Here is a 21,423-nt window from a genome sequence, read left to right as displayed (position 1 = left end):
TCACCTCCCTGTCCCTGTTGGCCACTCCTCTTTTGATGAAGCTCAGGATACCATTTGTTTTCCGAGCTGCAAGAGCGCACTGCTGGCTCACATTCAGTTTTTCATCCATCAGCACCCCCAGGTCCTTCTCTGCCAGGCTGCTCTCAAGGGACCGCTCCTTCCAGTCTGTATGGATGCCTGGGATTCCTCCAGCCCAAGTGCAAAACTTTGCACTTAGCTGTGTTGAACCTCATTAGATTCACCTAGGCCCACCTTTCCAGCCTGTTGAGGTCCCTCAATGGCATCCCTTCCTTCCACCATGTCAACTGCACCACTCAGCTTGGTGTCATCAGCAAACTTGCTGAGGGTGCACTCAATTCTGTTGTACCTGGTACAGCTAAGAACCTCACGTTATGTTAATTGTATATATGAATAATCAGCTGTTAAACCGGTCTGTAATAGTGTACATTTAAACTGTAAGACTTCACTGAAGCAAGTTTTGATTTTGGTAATTCAGTTCAGGTGTAATGTAAAGAAGTCATGTTCCATTCATTTCTTCATTGAGGTTTTATCTTGAGTATAAAAAATGATTCGTGCTTTCAAATAACAACTGCTTGATTTATCTTGTAGGAGAAAGTGGATGCTCTCAGAGCAGTGTCAGCCATTCAGCTATACAGGAGGGAACAGTTAGTGTACACAGTCCAAAGAAATCAAGCAAGATTACTCCAAAATTTCACAATCGTATGGTTCACCGTGTCTGGAAGGAATGCATTCTCAACAGGTCACAGTCCAAGTAAGGCAGCAGTTCTTATTAATACCATGTAATACATAGTAAAAATATTAATAGTTTTGCCTTTAGATATTATTCCTGATAGAATTATTTTTGCCACTAATCAAAGCTAATATTGCAATGCAGCATTATCAAAGAAAATTTGTTACTGTATTCAGCGGAAAACTCTTTAGCACTGTTCATGTTGCATTTGCAGTCGTGTATCTTAACGGTGTGAGACTTTGAGGTTAAAAATCTTACAAGGTGCCTTTAGCAAGGTGTTTTCAGATTCAGTGACTGCAGTTTCTAGTTCCACTTGTAGTTACCGAAAGTTGGGCGACTGAAGATCCGAGAGGGTGTATTTGATATTTAGAATTCCAAGAGTAATCTTCAAGGAACTGGACTGAAATTCCCAGTGATAAGGATATGGGTTGTTTTTAGCATTGCAGGTCTTTATGACTTAAATTTTTACTTTATTACTTAAAATACATTCATGGCACGAGATGCCCTGAAATCCATATTTTTTTATTGTTTCCATGCAGTTTCATATCTGAATATGTCAGATGAATTTTCAGATTCAATCTAAATTGCTTGAATCTTATTTTCTGTTCTCAAATGTCTATCTGATGTGGAGCTGGTACCATCCTCCCATAAAAGGTTTTAGATGTATTAGAAGGAAATACTGTTAAAAAAAGAATTATATTTCAAAGGGGAAGCAGTAATAGAAAGGAATTTTACTTGAGATTAACAGATGTGAATTTACACATGCTTGTTTATTTAAGGTTTTGTTTTACACAGCGTAATAATTACTAAAGCAATTGTTTATTCTTTAGGAGGAGTCAAATTACAACTGCAAATCTGGAAGAGGAACTTCCTAACAATACTGTTTCTTGGGATTTTGTGGATCCAGTCCAAAGAGTCAGTTGTTCTTGTTCCAGGTGAGCTTCAAAGACAGGAAGCGTTTCTCATGATGAAAGAGCACTGTTCAGTTAGATAGAGGTACCCTTTAAGAAGTGAGTTATGTTTTAGCTGAGAAAAGAGGAAGCTCTAAAACTGTGCACATCAATCACATTCAGGTGATTAACAAGCATCTCTTATCATTGTCTACTTGTCGCAGGCAACTTAAGTGGAAAAATGATCCCAGATTAGAGAGCGAGGTCTAGAATCACTCAAACATTTCTCATTTGCAATCAACCCATCCTTCAGGCTTTTTGGAGATGTGAGCTTCAAAGCTCCAAAATTTGGAGTGCTAAAATTATGGTGAAGAGGAGCAGAAACTCATATGGCAACTTATGCAGAATTGGCTCAGAATTAATAAACATTTGTTACAGATCAGTGAATGAATTTGCATCTTGCCTGAGTTTCAGTGCATCCTGATTTGAGGAACTCCTTTGGAGAAAGATGAAAAATTTCCCAGAGAATTGCTTTCTCTCTGTATACCCTCCAGTCAGTCTGCCATGACTCACCAGACACCAAAAAGGCACCAAGGCAATGGAGCAGCTTTGCAGCACTGCTGTGAATGGATGAAAAATAAATCACAACAAGTAAAGGAGCACTTTAGAGGTTTATTCAATTATCTGTCATTTTTGGACACTGGAAGTTCCAGTGCTACTCACACAGGAGAGGCAAACCAGCAGCACCACTTGTACTAAACGTTTTATAGAATTGCCAGAGGTGATTTTCTGTGCCTGAGATGGCCAGAAGGCCAGCTTCTGGTAGAACATTCGTGTGAAACAGTTTCAACTGAAATTCCTAATTCCTGGGATCACCATCTATTTATTAGGCTTGTAAAAATGTTTGTATGACCTAATGAAGTTATTTTTAAGTATTCAAACATGTAAATGACATTCATGTGCTCAAATAGAAACGCTGCCATGCTAACCAAGCCCCTGTGGTATCGTGCTTGGGTTTTTTTCTGTTTTTTTTTTTTTTTGTTTTTTTTTTTTTCTGTTTTTGTTGTTGTTGTTGTGTTTGTTTGTTTGTTTGCTTGTTTGTTTTGTTTTAATACTACAAGAAGGGTTTTTTCCAGAATTTACGGTCAACAGCTGATGATATGGCTGAAATGATTCTCCACTCTTTTGGCTGATGGAGGCGTAGCTGATTTTCTTTTTTCCTTTTCTTTCAAAAGTGAGGCAAGCTGGAGAATAATGCTGTAGTTAATGATAAGAGTTGTCTAACCAAATTCTGAAATCTCTGACCTGTCACAGTACTCTGTGCAGGGCTTTCTGTGCAGATTTGGCCGCACAGAGAAATTTAGGAATACAGCACTCCATTGATCACTGGAAGGTTGTTGTTTAGAAAATGAGAAAGCCTGATTGCGTCCCTGTGCCTTGTGCTTGACTTCTTACAAAGTAGTTTCTTGTTTGTGTATTTGGGAGACAAAGGAATACAAAGGGGTTGTGTGTCACAGAACAGCCTGTGCTGTCTGAAGTGAAAATATTGGTCCTCTGCAGCCTTACTCTTACTCTGATTATTTGTTGGCTGTATGTATTATGTATACTCAGGAATGTGGAACAAATGAATGTTTTGTCAGGATGCCAAGTGTTCTGTATAGAAAACTGAAGTCAAGCCTTGCCTGGAAAGCTTAGGGAACCAATAGTGGAAAAAGGAGATCTGAATCTGTAAAGACATTGAGCTGCATTTGCAATTTCAAGCAGTTTCAAACAACAATAAATGTGTGCCATGCAACTTCTGTGTAGGTGAAGAAGCTGGACAGATACTGTGATATCAGTATAATTGCCTTAGTCATCACTGTGCCCTTTGTGAGCACTGCGCAAATGTGGGTAAAAATGTGAAGATAAGATCTCATATATGGGGTTCTTTGATACTCAGCATCAAATTCAATCTTCTATAGACCCAACTTTCTTTCTTGGAAAACAGACTGTCTGGTGTCAGTCAAGTTCTGTAGTCGTGTTGGTGTGGTGAATGATGGAGAATGAGTGCAATGAAATGTTTAAGCCATGCTTAAGGCACACCTGCAGTTACAAGGGCATTAGGTCCACATGGATGCTGTGCTAAGGATGATTTGTGGTGGCAAAGAACTTGTAATATTTCCTAGTAACACCAATAAAACAAACACAAATAAAGCCAGGACAACAGCACGCAGTGTAAGATGGTTATAGGAAAAAGATGCAGTACCAGTAGTTATATTTGTACTGTTTGACAGCTGCTCTGCAAAACTTGGGTGTTTTCCTAACTAAGTCAGAGAAGCAGAATTAGTTTTCCCCAGTCCAGTAGTCCACTTTATTTCAGATAATATAGTTTCTCTTAACATTGTAATAAGTTTTCATGTTAGTGGATTTCTGGTTTGAATGCTTTCAAATATTTATTCATACATCAATTCTTAGTTGCTTATTCTTTGGACTAATTATGCCTCTTTTTTTTTTTCTTTTTTTTTTAACCATATCTGGAGGAAATTGACATGAAAGCATTTTGCTGTATTTTGCCTCAGTGAACATAGCCAAACCAATTCAGATCTGTATTTTGGAAGCGTACAAGAGTAGTGGTTCAGTTCCCCAGCAGTCATTTCACTTGAAAGGCTGTACTTCTTCAGGGTAATGAAAACAACAATAGCCTGATTTATTTTATTTTGTTACATTAAATTCCATATAAGCAGTGTTCAGCTTTATATAAACATTAGATCTTGTTTGCTTTGAATTCTGTTTCTCCCATTCTCCATTTTATAGGTCAGACATACGCAGTCATGTTGGGCTCTGCCTAGTGCAGATCATGTGGCATTTCCAGAATCTCTTAAAAGACCGACAATAGACATAAGATTTCTTTGGGATTCTTTCCATTAGAGCAGATAATAGGATGAACCATGCAGTGACTTGCTTTTGTCTCTGTTTTCAGGCACAAGGTTTTCAAACAGCGTTGTGCTGCTGGTTCCAGCCGCCCCCCGACGATAAATCAGCCAGGATTCAGTGTGGGAACATCATCATCTTCATCGTTGCCACCTCCTGCCTCTTCAAAGCACAAAGCAACAGAAAGACAGGACAAGGGAGAGAAACTGCAAAAAAGGCCCATGATGCCATTTCACCATCGGCCCTCTGTGACTGAAGAGCTATGCATGGAGCAGGACACATCAGGGCAGAAGCTGGGATTAGCAGGCATGGAACCCTCTTTAGAAGTCCCAAATTCCAGAAAATATGAGAAGCCGCTATCTATACCTGCTAGAAATCCAAGCAAGCAAATTAATATGAATCCTATGGATTCACCCCATTCCCCTTCTTCCCCTCTGCCTCCCACACTTAGCCCCCAGCCGAGAGGTCAGGAAGCAGAGAATCTGGACCCACCTTCTGTACCTGTAAACCCAGCGCTCTATGGCAGTGGGCTGGAGCTTCAGCCGTTGCCCAGCTTAGATGAGAGGACAGTTCTTGTTGGACAGAGGTTACCTCTGATGGCAGAGGTTAGTGAAACAGCATTATATTGTGGGATAATTCAGAACAATGAGTCACTAGATATGTGGAGGACCTATAGTGTCCCATCAAGTGATGATCCAGAATTCAGACCACCAGGTCTTCCATGTGAGAGAGATGACGCCAAGATGGAAGTGAACTCAGACAGCACTGCACTGAAAAGGTAAGAACGCAAATTGGCCTGAATGGTGCTTTTATTAAATTCTAACCATGATTAAATTCTAATTTCAGTAGTAAGCTTTGAATTCAGTTGTGGTATCAAAACCTGAGGGATGATGTGAGTGTAGAAGACAGAACTTGTCTCTGGTAGTTTTGTTTAATGGGGATTTTTGTGGGAAGGTGACTAACAAAGAGAGATTTTTAACAGCAGTTTTCTCATGTAATTCATGCGCTCCCCCAAAAAATTATGCAACGAGTAGAAGGCTTCCCTGCAGCATTAAAGATGGTATATGCTGGAGTTAGCATTGCTTAAGTAGGAATGGGCTGTTGTAGTATGCTTTATTTTTTTCTCATCTGGATTTCTGCTGGACGTTGTAACAACCGATGCATCTTTTTAAAAACCTTCATCAAAGTAAATGAACAAATATAAGAGTTCTATTATGCTTATGTCTTTTGATCATTTTAAAAAACAAAAGTTGTGTTCAGTTATGCACCCTTACAGCTACGTAAGTATTTGGTTATAGCAAGTGAGATGCACTTTATTGCACTGTAGAGGCAATTTGGTGTGGTTTGTCCAATTGTATGGTTTTAAAATTGCACTTTCTAGACATAATAACAGATATAGTATTATAGAATGATCCTGTTTTGTTTTGTTTTTATAATGGCATCAGTGTTGTGAAGCCAGTACCTGGTCTTTGCACTTGATAGGAGTTTACTATTTACGGAATTACAAGGTTGAGGAGGGACCTCTGGAGATCATCAAGTCCTACCCCGCTGCTAAAGCAGGTCCCTACAGGGGGTTGAGCAGGAGGACAGTGTCCACGCAGGTCTTGAATATCTCCAGAGGAGGAAACTCCACCACCTCTCTGGGCAGCTTGTTCCAGCGCTCTGTTGCCTCATAGTAAAAAAGTTCTTCTTTGTGTTTGTATGGAACTTCCTGTGCTCCAGTTTGTACCCGTTGCCCTGTGACTGGGTACCACCAAAAAGAACCTTGGCCCCATCCTCTTGACACTGCCCTTCAGATATTTATAAGCACTGATCAGATCCCCTCTCAGCCTTCTCTTCTCCAGGCTGAACTGCCCCAGGGCTCTCAGCCTTTCCTCATTAGGAAGATGCTCCATGCATGCCTCTCATCATCTTTGTGGCCCTCTGCTGGGCCAGATCCCTGCCTTTTTTGAACCGGGGAGCCCAGAACACAGTGCTGCAGATGTGGCCTCCCCAGGGCAGAGCAGAGGTGAGGAAAACCTCCCTTGACCTGCTGGCAATGCACCACAGGACACCATTGGCCCCCAAGGCACACTGCTGGCTCCTGGTCACTCTGCTGTCCACTCAGGTCCTTCTCTGCAGAGCTCCTTTCCAGCAGCTCACCTCTAACCTGTACTGATGTGTGCAGTTATTCCTCCCCAGGTGTGGGGGACGGTGACATCTCCCAGCAGCCTTATCTACTCCAAGCTAAACAAGCCCTGTTCCCTCAGCCTTTCTTCATAGGAGAGGTGCTCCAGCCCTCTGATCATCTTAGTGCCCTCCTCTGGACCCGCTCCAAGAGCTCTGCATCTTTCTTGTGCTGGGGGCCCCAGGCCTGGATGCAGTATGTAAAGATATGTGAAGATATTTCATGTCAACTTTAGCCTGAGAATCTGAATTGATTTTGTGCAGGCTTAAAATTACTTCTGCATTTTGACAATGGAAAAAAAGCGCAGCAAAGAGGATTTAGTGAAAACGGTTAAGCTAAAGTTGATTGAGGCAATCTTTTTGAATTATGACAGTGTTAATTTTGGTAATTACTGTGGAGCTCCCTAGGCTGAAAAGGTCATGTGTACTTCAAAGTATTCTGATTTAGTGACAGATTTTACTCCTTTCTCGTTGTCCTGAAGTAAATGTTCTTGATACAGTGCTGGGTTTAATACTGAACTTAGGCAAATGCATCCCTTATTTGAGGAAGAAGGTATTCTTTCTCTGTCAAGGAGTGAGACATGGGCTGTATTTGTGTGTGACTCCTACAGATCTTAAGAGCTGCTATTTTTGTCTGCTGTAAAAGATATGCATGTTTTGTTTTGTGATGGATTTGTTTACTTGCTTATTTTTGCTTTCAGGCTCTTAGCACAACCTAATAAACGGTTTAAGATTTTGGAAGAACAGAAACCAGTGCAGACACTGAGCTATCTTGACCCCTTGCCTCTAATACAACAACCAGGAGAAGGTTTAGGAGATGCTAGTGATCCTTACACTTTTGAAGATGGTGATATAAAGTACAGCTTCACTGGCAATAAAAAATGCAAACTTGTGGCTGAAAAAGATCTGCTGAAAAAGAACAAGGTAACATGGAAATCCAGTCTTTATCATTAACGTTGTAATGATCACATAGCCCAGTATTTGTCGTGCAGCTCTCAGGAGGACACAGACCCATTGCACAGGTCAAACTTAAAGGAGTTATGCATTTCTTTCATGTACAGGTGCACAGGAAAGAAAGTTCATTTAAGTATGGTATTTTTGAACCTCTGTTTGGCTGCCATCCCTCTGAACCTTTTTCTGTATGAAAACTGCTGCTGCAGGGAACACATCCTCTTTGTATATATTCAGCTTGACCAGCGGTGTGTTCCAGATTTAAGGCAAGAAGTAAAATAATTCAAGCCTTATATTCACTTGTAGAGACAAAAAGACTTGCTGGGCATTTTTCTTAGTTTCTTCAGCTTGACATATAACCTCGCTGCAAAGCTTAGATCTCTTCAGCCCAAATCCATCTTTCTTCCCTTGCCCAAAATTAGTTTAGCTTTTTACTTTGTGATGGGGATGTGGTTTGAACGTTTCCTTAGAGGTCATCTTCCAAAACAATTTGATCACCATTCACTGTCCATCACTTGCCCCATAAAGATGGTATTTCTTACATATCTTATCCATTACGGAGCTGTTTCATTCTCAGGCTATGCACTCATTTGTACTTGTAGGTAGTGACTGTGCTTAACATTGTAGAAGATGTATTGTCTAGAGAAATTGAGGTGGCTAAATGTCTGTACAGCCTGTTGAAGTTAACTGCTGTGTATGGAGTCCTTTGTACATCACGATCAATACTACATCGTGTTTTTCCTGGTATGCAGATAAACAGCAGACCAATGTGTTCTCTTCCCTCTTAAAACATTCTGTGCTTCATAAAATATTGAATCGAGAGCTCTGGGTTTAGCTTGACATAGGAAAACCAATAGTGCAACATTTCCTCTTACATAGATTAAATTAACGTCCATTAAAAAAATCTGTGCATTTTTGTATAGTCAGAAGATGGAATTGGAACCAAGGAAATCCCCACAACAGGTCATTCTACACCAGTTCCTGATGGAAAAGATGCCATGTCTATTTTCAGTTCTGCTCCTAAGGCTGGTGAGTAAAAGCACTCTGTAAAGCAAAAATACTCAAGGGTATTCCCAATTGACTCTTTGTCACTGCTTAAAACTTGCTGCCAGGCTATTTGTAGGCTACGTCGTAGAAAAGGGTCGTCAGTGATTCTTGATTCTTTCTTTAGAGTGAGATTTAAAATTTGCTCCTGTTTTTCACTGATTATTTCCTCTCTTCCTGATAGATACCCGGCAAGACAATGCTGCGGGCCGAGTAGGCTCTGGTAGCCTCACACAGGTGACAGATCTTGCACCATCACTCCATGATCTGGATAACATCTTTGATAATTCAGATGAAGATGAGCTTGGTGTAAGTCTTTGTTTGATTGAGCATTCTGCAGACTTAAATCCTGACAAAAGGAAAAATAAAAAGGCAGAAGGATGCTGCAATCATAGCATGGAGCAATTGCCCCTAATAGATAGGACAAACTGTTTCCAGGCAGGCAAGCTTGTTTTGTTTTGTTTTGTTTTTTAATAAGGAAGAATTGAAAGCAAGCGGAGGAATCCTTTAAGGAGATTCTATAAGGAAGATAAATGGTTGTATACAGTTTGGGAATATTAGAAGATCTCTTAGGTAACATCAAAGCTTGTCTCATCTGATGGTTTTTCAGTCACTTGGGGAACCAGTACACTCTGAGGAAAATGCAGCTAACTTGCTGTCATAGTCATGCAGAGACAAGCTGTAAGATTGCTTCCTGAGGTAAAGCAGTGCAGTTGCCTCTTAACTGTATTAAATCTAATTTAGTGTCTTCAATTTTTGTCAGTATTTTCTGTTTCTTAGAGCTATGGAAAAGATCCTAGTTTCATTATCCGATGATTTGTTCTTTTACCTTGTTTGAGAATGTGCCCAAATCAAAATAAATTCAGCTCTATGTAAGTAACTCTTGGAAGCATGTTCCTTTCTATGCCTGTAAGCAGCTTATGCTTTGCAAAGAGGAAGGAAATCAGCAGATACAAAAGGAAATCAGGAAATATAGAGGGAAAAGCAGATTTACATCAATTACCAGAAGAAAGTAATCAGGATTCTTTGTAAGCTTAATCTAATATAGGCATAATGTTACAAAGCAGGATCCTAAATGGACTGATAGTAGATAACATGGCTTAAATCTCTAACGTCTGGTTCTTGGCAGTACTTTCCAAGTACACCAGTTTATTTACATTTCTTCCTGTTCTGTGGTTTCACAGAAACTGCACTTAAGCTGTTTTTTGTTAAATCTCATTCAGAGTGTTTTCAGTTTCTGATAGCTTTTGATTTCTACTATTTCGTATGGTTTTTAGTATGGTATGTAATTGTTCTGCCTTTAGGCTGTATCACCAGCTCTTCGGTCATCAAAAATGCCTGCGGTGGGATCTGAGGAGCGCCCAGTGGGGAAGGATGGTAGAACAGCAGTACCTTACCCACCAAGTAAGTAGCTGCAACTGATTTCCACTTTTTTGACAGTTAAAATCTTCTGGTTAGCTACCGAGCTGCCTTTTTTGTAGAAGGTTTGCAGTGTCACTTACTCACAACTCAAAGCCAGTGTGCTTATTTTGTTCTGTGATTGCTAGATGCTAACAGTAAAATAGGGTAGGAGTATTTTAATGGAAACACTGGGTGGTAATATAGACATACATTTTTAATGTGCCTACAGAGATTTGAGATGCTCTGCTTCCGACAATGTGGTCTTATAATACAATCACAGAAGGGAGCTGTTAAAAATCTTCATTTAGAAACTACCCTTGTATTCTCAAACCAATGTTTAATCTCATTTGTTCATTCATTGCAGTACCTCATCTTTTAGTGTAAATCATTCCTTAAACAATTATTCAGAATGTAAGGTATGGGATGCATTTGATGTAGAATGAATTCAGGCTAAAATCACCTTCAGGATTTAATTTAGGTGTGGAGGAACCTAGAGTACAGTAGAAGTACTGGCTTCTAACTGAGGACACATTGTAAACCTCTTGGGGATGTTAATGGTAGAAATGGTGCTTGTGCAGGTGTTACATATGTAGCACAAACCAGGGTAAGTGCAGGGAATGCAGAAATAGAACTGTATACTGAAATATATTATGCAGATTAAAACAATAGGACTCTTTTGTAAGGACTGTGCCAACAGGTTTTGAAAATTATAGCTTTTACTCTCTTGAGATGTATGGGTTTTCTTGCATTATTTACGTAGTAGCATTTCTCCTGAGATTTTTATATGTATAAGTGTTTGCATGTGTGGGAAGAGGAAGATGAGAATTTCAGTGTGATACCAGCCAGTCAGATAATGAATTACAGATTGCTTAGCAGTGAGAAGGAAGAATGCTTGATTATTGTGTCCTCTACAAGCAGAAATCAAATCTCCCTGCAAATCATTCTTTAATGCTTTCTCATTAACTTTATCTGGTAATGAGGACAAATTGAGGGGAAAAAAAAAATAACAGTGTGAAGAAGATGAGTCAGAGTTTTATGCACCCATAAAAGCTGTGCTGATTTACTCAAGTGTACAAGTCTGGAGTACACAGAGATTGGATTTTGACAGGTTTAGTTGATCCATAGCTTTTTAAAATATGCAAATCTTTTTCAAGCATGACACATAAAAATGAATAATGAGAGTTAGCCTGTTGCTGTCGGGTTTGGGAATTTTCTGTAATTAAACTTTTTTATGACTCTGCACTGCAGAATTTTGCTAACTGGGGCTCAAATATGAGCGAAACATATACTGTAGAGCTGCATGAAATAAGTTAGATAGATATACTCCACTTCTGTTCTGTAGCCCTGCCCCCTGACACCAGCTGTCCAGGCACAGCAGTATCTGCAGGGAAATGAAATGCGTTATACACCATAATAAAGTCCTACTGACTACATTGTGTTCTAACCCTTTTTCCTGTCCCATTTCTCTGCTTCCTGAAGCACACTTCTCTTTGAGAAGCAGAGGCAACACTTCATCCAAGTGGCATCCTGAAGATTATACTTTGTACTAGCATTGGATGGAAAATGTTTTTTTCCATTCCACTGAAGCTGTTTTCAACATTTACTAATCCTTTATCAGGATAACACTAAGTTGTTTTCAAGTCTTCATTCACAGTAAGACTGAGAAAGAAAAAAGGAACCGAGTACGAACAAGCCATTGCCAATTAATTTACTCTGCTGCTCCAGGCTGTGGAACAGTTGGGTTCAGCATTCACTGCTGTTTCCATCAGAACTCTATTTCTGGGGGCACTTCACCCATTCAAACTGTTCCATATTGTCTGAAGAATTAAATAGGAGGCTGGCTGTCTCATCTCTTTGCACAAAAGAACAAAATTAAGATTTTTTGGTTCTGTTAAGAGCGGAGACAGGACATCTGGTTGTAGCATCCTACAAAAACACAGTTTGCTCCTTATGTATGTACTCATATACTCTATCTAATTTTAATTTCATTACTTTATTTGTTATTTCCAATTAGTTTTTGCGACTATGTTTCACTGGTTTTGATTTCCACAATTGACTATTTTCCAGTCCGAAACGTTTGTGTTAGCAACAGTAGCCTATCTTTTTTGTCAGGAGTTTTGTTGCTATGGACCAAATGAGACTGCAGTGACTGTATGTCAGTGGAAAAACACAGCTAAGTGCATGCTTATTCTAAAAGGCACTGCTTTGAGATTCAGTGTCAGCCCTAAAGGGAGAAGAAACTATTCTGTCTCCTTAGTAGCAGTTCTTAGGATGAACTTTCCATTCACATCACTTAATCTTTTCTGCTAAAAATATATGTATATATATTTGTGGGTTTTTTTTTGTTAAAAAACCTGTATGTTTAAAGTTGTGTGTCTACCAATTTGCTGTTTCTGCTGAACATCAAGTTTGTAGAGCAACCCTAGGAATTTTTGGAATGCATCCCTAGGAATTAACTTCTAAGCCTAGAGTTATACAGGTGTCAGAACTGTACTGAGTTTGTGGAGTCTTTACTAGGTTTTAACCCACAGATCAAGAGCTAGTAGTGAGTAACCCCTTCTGTTTTATTGGGCTTTCTTGAGAATTGGTATTGTAATGATTAACAATGCATTTTTTCATCCTATTTAGCTGTGGCAGATCTCCAAAGGATGTTCCCAACACCACCTTCTTTAGAACAACACCCTGCCTTCTCCCCAGTAATGAGTTATAAAGATGGAATAAGTTCAGAGACAGTAACCACCTTGGGAATGATGGAAAGTCCCATGGTCAGCATGGTTCCAACACAGCTTGCTGAGTTCAAAATGGAGGTGGAAGATGGATTAGGTAGCCCTAAACCTGAAGAAATTAAGGTAACATACCACACATAGGGTGTTTTCATAATCTCACCTTCATATGTTCAGATTTTTATAAAGAAATCACCTGTAGTGTGCCTAGCAGGCTACTTTAACAAGTGGGAATTAGAGCCATATAAAGTTTGTATTGGTCTTTAGTTGGAAAAAAACCCAAAAACTTCTCTAGTAAAAGAGCTTGTAATTGTTTCTCTGATTTTAACTGTAGGTACTTTTCTGTTCATATAATAGGTGTAATTTTAAGTCTGTAATGCTTTTGGGTGCTCTCAGGAAACAAACAGTATTGTATGTGAAATGAGCCCTATGCCTAACAGAAAGAGTGCACTTATTTGAAAAACATGGTACTTGTGACTACATAGCTTTTAAATGGTTTGTTTCTTCAGATAATTTTTCTGTATCTTTTATGTATAGCCACTCCTTGCTGCCAGTCTCTGGGGATGCAGCTGGGATAAAATCATGCATGTAGAAAGGCTGCCTTTTTCTCTCTGAAATGTTGCCTTTTTTGGTTAGGGTTGAAAATCACTGAGAAAGCCCAGGGGTTGAACTTGCTCTGTTTCTTCTTCAGCTGATGTTACTTCACAAGTTTTAAGGCCAGATGGGACCATTCTTATCTGACTTTCTGTATAACACAGGTCAGGTAATGTCACATAGTTACTCCTCTATTGAGTCCTATAGTATATCTGAGTAAAGAAGTATTTTTAAATGGGGACTCTGCTGTGGGGTACTAGTACTCACCTCCCCTGCTTTACATATCCAGATGTATCCATTTTTCCATAGCATCACATGAAAAGACTTAACATAAGCACCTGGTCTACATTGATTTGTATTTCATTGTTCCATCCTTAGCGCAGGTCAACAGGTAGGTTAAAATCATTCTGCCTGATTGTGTGCATTCTGCATTTCTTAACTTCTTTGGCCAATTTTTTATCAGAAGTTATCTTTATCATATTTCCATACGTACAGGCTGAGAGTTTTTTAATTTAGAAGTGTGCTTTTCCTTGTTCTGCAGCAGTGCAAGCTTGTTTGTTCACAGATATTCAATAGGGAGATACACACAAGAACTGTCTTCCTGGTATTCCCTAACCTTTGATTTTAAAACTTGATTCCTCTCCCTCAGACCCAGCCAGTCCCAAATCTCCTACTCTTTCTGCATCCATTTCTTTCCTCAGCAGCAGCTCCCCCTGAGTGCTGGCAGTAGCTGAGGACTTGCTTTAGTTATTGGCACTGCTGAGTGAGGTATACACACACAGAGCTTGTAGTTGCATGGACTAGAAGTGGCTATAAACTCAAAGTGAGAACACTGAAACAAAATCTTCCTAAGTGTATATGATTTAGTCAGCTGTGAATGAGAAATTTTTCTTGCATGGCACCTCTGGCATAACTTAGACAGACTGAAAATAAAGCACAGGTGAACCACAGGGTGACTTTCTGCATTCAGGTATGTCCTTGTTTGGAAGTAAGATTGCTGTATTCGAGGATTATTTCTGTGTATAGAAACAAATTGTGACCAGTCAGAAGTGTGAGAAAGTTAGTTGTAGTGTCCCCCTTGTGAAGACAGCAAGCCACCTGGAAAGTCTGCTTTGTTACTGCAAGACCTCTTCTTCTTCCTGTCCTGACTTGATAACTTGAAGGCATGATGAGAAAAAGCTTGTTCCTAAAGGCTTTGCTGTTGTCCACTATCTTTGTGTAGTTCGGGTGTCTACAGATTTGTATACAATTATAGAAGTTTAAAGTTTATAGCAGGGTTTGTAACAGACCTTGCTTTGTTTTATTCTGTTTTCCAAACAAACTACTTTCTAAAACTAGAATAATTTGGCCCTGGAAATAAAATCTGTATTTTGACTTGGACAGCTGAAAGCTTTTGAGTGGGAACAGATTTTAGGGTGTCATTGCTGTTGGAAGTGCTTCAGTCTCCCTCACAAAGTTTTAGGAGTATTGAACTATACATTTTATTTCTGCCTGATAACATCTCCAACAAACACAGTTTACTCTGCTTTTAAGTGTGTCACACCTGCTCATATACACCAGTGGGGGAAACAAGCACCTAAACCCATTGCTGATCATTTTGAGAACATGTAAGTAGATTTCTTCTGCTGAGTATTCAGCAGCTGGAGATAGTAATCCACACATTTCTCATCTCTCAACGCTGTACAAGGTGTAAGGGAAAAATGGAAATATCTAATGAGGTGTTAAATGCTGCAATTCTGAGAGACTGCTGTTACTTCAATAATTATTTTTACTTTGCAGTAGTGCGTCAAAAGGACTAGTTCTTTTCTTCTGAAGGAAACATGGCATAGCTTTAGAAACTCTGGCTCAAGTTCTTGTCATCATTGTCTGCAAACAAGCATAACAGTCACTGGAAGTCCAGTTTGACTGAACTTCATTTATATTCATACTTAATATAATGTTTAGTTGATTATTTCTGACCAATACTAGGAGTGGTGCTAGTGTAAAGAGTGCACTGTTACTGGTTGGATTATCTTAATTCCCCATGTGGGGGTTGTTCCAAGAGGCTGACTTAAAGGCTGACTTAAAATTTTCTTCACAATGTGACTCAACCTCTCCATTGTGAGTGTGGAAGTCTTGAAAAGATCAACCTCTTAAGTGCACAAAGTAGATGCCTTAAATTAGATAATGTGAATATTTCAGTGCCTTTCAAATGTATCTCATCCTTAATGAGTGTAGTCCAACTGGGAAATGTGCTGGCGTTAGTTAAAGCCATACAGTATCTTAGTGTACCAAGGAGCCTCAGCTGAGTTTCCTTGAAGGATCAGCTCTTGAATGTTTCGTAGAATGAATAAATATACTTAATGATGGGGAAAAATGCAATTATAGAGGGTTCAAACAGTACAGCAAGTTTTAAGGAAAAATAGTTGTGTAAACGTAAAGTTCAACCTTACCGTGGTGTTGTAAACAGTGTCACTTGGATGTTACAGGATTTTTCGTATGTGCACAAAGTTCCATCATTTCAACCTTTTGTGGGCTCCTCTGTATTTGCTCCACTGAAGATACTGCCAAGTCAGTGCCTCTTACCTCTGAAGATACCAGATGCCTGCGTTTTCAGGCCTTCTTGGGCTGTTCCTCCTAAAATTGAACAACTTCCTTTGCCACCAGCCACTTTCATTAGAGATGGCTACAAGTAAGTACTGTGTTGTTGAGACTTACAGAGTTTGTCATCCCCACATTTCAAATAGTTTGTTATTGAAATCTCTTGAGTATATTAATGAGTATTTAGCTAAGCACCAGAACCATAAAACAGCCTGCAGTTGCATTTTAAACTTTCAAATCTGTTATTCTTTCAGATCAAAAAATTGTGATTGTGTGAACATTTGAATTAAGAACATTTTCTGGAAATTGTTAGGACAGTATGTGTTCAGTGCACTCTTACAAATGAACAAGAATTAACTGCAATTTCTGGGACAGGAAAATACTGTAATGCAGTGTAAAGCTAGGAAATAAAATGATCAGATGCAGTTCATCTTCCTCTTTCTAAATACCAAAAGACAAGATACCACATCTTTCCAGAGTGCTATGACCTATAAGCAGTCACTGTTATTTAACATAAAAGCTTGTGTTCCTTACTCAGTTCTCAGAAATTAGTAATGTTTGTGGAAGAAATTATTTGCTGGAGATCTTCAAAGCTATGAAGGATTTCCACTGTTAGGTTTATAAAATCTTTTAAAAGGCACGCTGTGGTACAAAGGTCTCCTTGCTTGCACTGCGCTGCTTTCTAGAGGAAGTAGCCTGTGTCTTTAAATCAGTCTATAAATCTTTAAATCAGTTCTTTTCCAGCTCCAAAGGATCCTTCAGTGTTCTCAAAAGAACTGCAAAAAAGAAATTGTAAAGTCTTGGTAGTGCCTAGGGAGCAATCTAATTCTCAGGGTTTTTTCGTAATAGTGACTGATTCACCAGCCTGAGCAAGTTATTAATTTCAGGTATTTGTTGAGGGAAAAAACCTTTCGTTTTCAATAAATCCAATTAGAGCGAAAATTTTTACTGCAGGCTTCCAACAGAGTGGTGATTGCCAATCAAGGTTTCTAGGTCATCTTTTTTTGTTAGTCTGAGGCATGCAGTATACTTCAGATTCAGAGCTCCTTCAAACCTTCGTTCATTTTTTTTTTCCTCTTGCTTGGAGTTGGACATGCACCAGTTCAAGGTAATGAAATGATCTAAGAAATCTGGTCTTTACTGTTTTCCTTTTCAAGTTGCTAATGACATGAGAACATTACAGTGGTACTCCTTTTAAATAACTCATAAAATACCACTGAAAACAGACGTGAAAGATCTGTTTTCATTCTTCTATCAAGAGACATACTGCATCCTTAGAATTTTTCCTTGCCCTAATATGTAACGAAGATGTTACAAGAAAAATGAACAAATTTTTAGGAACTTGGGAAGAGCTAAGTGAAGATTTTTGTTCTGATTGGCTCAGTGTTACCTGTTAGTTGATATAAAGAGTCACTGCAGAGAGAAGGTGGATGTCAGGGGAATATACAAACTGTGCTTTGGTCACTTAAGTTTGGCAGCAAATGACAAAAGTAATAAAAATCATTGATGACAAGAGGTAACCCGAAAACACGATTCTTAGCTTTACTGGATTGAAGGTTTGTAATGGAATGTGTCATTTTGTGCTGTAGGCTGTGTATTTCTGAATGGGCATTTGTATCTGTAGTACCTGAAATGCTATTATCAGTTACATACTAGGCAATACCTTATATAAATGCCACATGCTGCATTACTTCTGAAAACTATTTCAAAGATAAGGTAACATTTCCATTACTCTGAAATACTTCCTTAATTTCCACTGCTGTACATCTTTTTACATATAATTGTGCTTAAAACAATAACAAAAAGTATTATTTTTTCTCTTTTTCCCTAGAGGAATAAATGAATATCCTGGAAACTTAGTAATTTATCTACAGGTTCTATTAAAGAGCGTTTGAGTTTTATCCCACGAGAATAATCTTTAAGAGGGTTAAGTGCCTGAGGTGATCCCATTTTATCATACTGATAAGAAACAGGCGAGGATTACAGTTTTAGTCGAAAGAGACATGAGTATGAAAAGTTATGAGCACAACATCTGACGGTGTTCCGTTCCTGCAGTTACGGTGAATCCTTCGGGTTTTCATCGACTTTCTGTATGTAAAAATAAGTTTTGATGAAATCAGTCTTCACAACCAACCAGATCGTTGCGTATGACTGTTTTTCTTGTATTCCTTGTAGCAATGTGCCTAGTGTTGGGAGTCTGGCTGACCAAGACTATCTTCAGATGAACACTCCTCAGATGAACACACCAGTGACGCTGAATAGCACTGCTCCGGCCAGCAACAGTGGAGCAGGAGTTCTGCCATCACCAGCAACTCCCCGCTTCTCTGTCCCTACCCCACGCACTCCCAGGACCCCAAGGACTCCCAGAGGTGGGGGGACTGCGAGCGGTCAAGGATCTGTAAAATATGACAGCACAGATCAAGGTTCGCCTGCTTCTACCCCTTCTACAACACGACCACTCAATTCTGTGGAACCAGCCACTGTTCAGCCCATCCCAGAAGCCCACAGCCTCTACGTGACGTTGATTCTTTCAGACTCCGTGCTGAACATCTTCAAAGATCGTAACTTTGATAGTTGTTGTATATGCGCCTGCAACATGAATATTAAAGGGGCAGATGTCGGGTTATACATCCCAGATTCATCTAATGAGGATCAGTACCGTTGCACCTGTGGCTTTAGTGCTATTATGAACCGTAAACTAGGCTACAACTCTGGGCTCTTCATTGAGGATGAGTTGGATATTTTTGGCAAGACCTCGGACATTGGCCAAGCCGCAGAGAGACGACTGATGATATGTCAAAGTAATTTGATCTCTCAGATGGGAGAGGGAGCTAGAAGGACCCAGGAACCTCCAATGAGTCTCCTTCTCCTCCTCCAGAATCAGCACACACAGCCTTTCACATCTCTGAGCTGCTTGGATTACATGTCCTCCAATAATCGTCAGACGCTCCCATGTATGAACTGGAGTTATGACAGACTGCAGGCAGACAGTAACGATTCCTGGATAGAATGCTTCAATGCCCTTGAGCAAGGCAGGCAGTACGTTGATAACCCCACTGGTGGGAAAGTGGATGAAGCCCTAGTAAGAAGTGCCACTGTGCATTCTTGGCCTCACAGCAATGGTATGGATCCAAACAGATTTCTTTGAACTTTAGAAGTGTGTTTGACAATAGGGATTTAACTTTATGTGGGAAACAAAGTGGGAAAACATTCTAGAATCAAAGTAGGTTTTTGAAAGCTTTACAAATGACTTAGAAAACCACAGTGGTCCACTTGTCCTTAGCATTTAGAGACAGTGATCTAAATCTCAGAACTTGCATCAGTTCACAAAGCTAAAGTGGAGACAGCCAGTGTTAACTAACATTGAAAGGTATGTGAAAAGGACTGTTAGGACAGCTTTATTTCCATAATGGCTTCATAAAGCACCGCATTAAATTCCATTAAGCTAATTAGAGTTATTCAGCTTTTATGGGCACTGTGAAGAGCAGTACAAAGGAACAATAAGTGAAAAAAAAATGCTGTCACCTCAAAAGGAATCTTTCTGTACCTTGCTGGAAATTATGGGTGCTCCGTTGTCTTTTGTAGTGTTGGACATCAGCATGCTCTCCTCCCAGGATGTGGTGCGTATGCTGCTGTCACTGCAGCCCTTTCTCCAGGATGCCATCCAGAAGAAGCGAACAGGAAGGACCTGGGAGAACATCCAGCACGTGCAGGGACCACTCACATGGCAGCAGTTCCACAAGATGGCGGGACGAGGAACCTATGGTATGAATGCTGTGTGATATGCATAACAAATAAAATGAAAGTATAGTTTTCTAGAAATGGATGTACACTTTGTTCTGGAAAAAACATTATGAACAGCAGGCTCTTTGGTTAGATTTTAATGGTCTTAAATGCCATCTGCAGCATTGAATACTGCAGTGGAGGTTTTGTCCTTCAAGACAATAAACATTTACACTGTGCAGAGCTGCTGGATGAGAGCTGAGTCTGTATTTTGGCTTGCACTGTATATACGTAACACAAAGAGAGGAAGCTGTTAAAATTGCACCAGATAATAAAGGAAGAGGAGGTTCCTGAGCCAATGCTCAAACCCTCCAAATACTAAAAATGCATAGTTTCTCCATAGAGGTATGCTCATTCTAAGGTTTCCTGTTTACTAAGGTATGGCAGTTTCCAAGTTGTAATTCATACTTCTCAAAAATAGGCATTACAAAATAGGTTTTGTATGTGCATGTTTGGATAACAATGACTGACCTTTAGATGGGCATTTCTTGCTTGCAGCTTATTTCAGTTTTGACACAGTCTTGCTTAGGTGTTTTTTTTCCTCTGTTCTGTTGTCTCATGTTCCCTCTGCTAGTGTTTGTTGTATTGCTACTTCCCTTTGAGGCTACGACAATTTTGTGTAACTGCAGTTCTCGTCTTAAGCTGTTTTGCTTTATGAGAAGTATTTCTAATCTAATGTTTTGTCCAGCATTTGTAAATTTAAGAGTTAGTTAGGATCTGCCAGCTATTATCAGAGTACAAAACTAGAATTGCTATGTAGTAAGTAGCAGAGCCTTTGATGCAGATTCAGCAATTTTTATTGAATGTTGACTTTTTAATAAAGTTATTTTATAGCAGAAACTATCAGCTTATTTTTGTTTGGGTTTTTTCAATGGTATCTTTTCTCATGAGCAGTGACTGGAGGATAGTATGCTGAACTCGATGGTAGATCTCTGAGCTCTGACAGCAGAGTGCCTCAGTAGGGAGAGGAGCAGAAGGCAATTTTTTAAATTAGGAGAACTTTGATTACTAATATATGTCCTAGGAATAATTTTTGGCTAACCGTTTTGTTCGGTAGTATTGCACCTCCAGCTGGAGACTGCTCCATAAAATCAGATTTTATTGTATTCGTGTTACTGCTGTTGGTTGAAGAGGCACTGGTGAAGTGTGGTTATGGTTGTGACAAAGTGAAAATTCTTCCAAGTCGGCAATATTAAGACTCAGGAGGGGCATTTAGAGTATGGTATAAAATGTAGCAAGGGATTAGGGATTTCCAGTATTTCATCAGAGAACCCACTGCAGTTAAACCAGTTGTTTTAACATCGTCTTCTCTTTCTCTTTTTTTGTTCCTAAGGCTCCGAGGAATCTCCTGAGCCTCTTCCAATCCCAACTTTACTGGTGGGATATGACAAGGACTTCCTGACAATCTCTCCATTCTCCTTGCCATTCTGGGAGAGGCTGTTGCTCGACCCATACGGGGGCCATCGGGATGTCGCCTATATTGTGGTGTGTCCAGAAAATGAGGCCTTGCTCGATGGAGCCAAAACTTTCTTCAGGGACTTGAGTGCTGTATATGAGGTTGGAAAGAAAAGCTTTGTTGAGTTATTTCTTATTTATGCATCATTTCTGCTTTGCTGAATGTTCCTTGCGA

The 21,423-nt window shown here is 39.6% G+C and overlaps 1 protein-coding gene across 2 annotated transcripts in view; it reads left to right on the top strand.

Moving 5' to 3' along the window:
- The window catches only part of MED13L (mediator complex subunit 13L), a 180,822-nt gene that overhangs the window by 134,098 nt on the left and 25,301 nt on the right, over positions 1 to 21,423 (top strand). For both annotated transcript variants that reach the window (XM_042886174.1, XM_042886173.1), the window contains 12 exons: positions 610 to 772; positions 1,582 to 1,686; positions 4,601 to 5,329; positions 7,419 to 7,641; positions 8,592 to 8,697; positions 8,897 to 9,021; positions 10,017 to 10,116; positions 12,742 to 12,962; positions 15,899 to 16,101; positions 18,186 to 19,132; positions 19,596 to 19,775; positions 21,127 to 21,350. In XM_042886174.1, coding sequence (XP_042742108.1) covers positions 610 to 772; positions 1,582 to 1,686; positions 4,601 to 5,329; positions 7,419 to 7,641; positions 8,592 to 8,697; positions 8,897 to 9,021; positions 10,017 to 10,116; positions 12,742 to 12,962; positions 15,899 to 16,101; positions 18,186 to 19,132; positions 19,596 to 19,775; positions 21,127 to 21,350 — 3,326 coding nt within the window. The remainder of the gene's footprint in view (positions 1 to 609; positions 773 to 1,581; positions 1,687 to 4,600; positions 5,330 to 7,418; positions 7,642 to 8,591; positions 8,698 to 8,896; positions 9,022 to 10,016; positions 10,117 to 12,741; positions 12,963 to 15,898; positions 16,102 to 18,185; positions 19,133 to 19,595; positions 19,776 to 21,126; positions 21,351 to 21,423) is intronic.

The sequence above is a fragment of the Lagopus leucura genome, unplaced genomic scaffold, assembly GCF_019238085.1.
Source record: "Lagopus leucura isolate 7727_CA_CO unplaced genomic scaffold, USGS_WTPT01 Super-Scaffold_100055, whole genome shotgun sequence".
NCBI lineage: Eukaryota > Metazoa > Chordata > Aves > Galliformes > Phasianidae > Lagopus > Lagopus leucura.
This window is presented reverse-complemented; position numbering and strand designations above follow the sequence as displayed.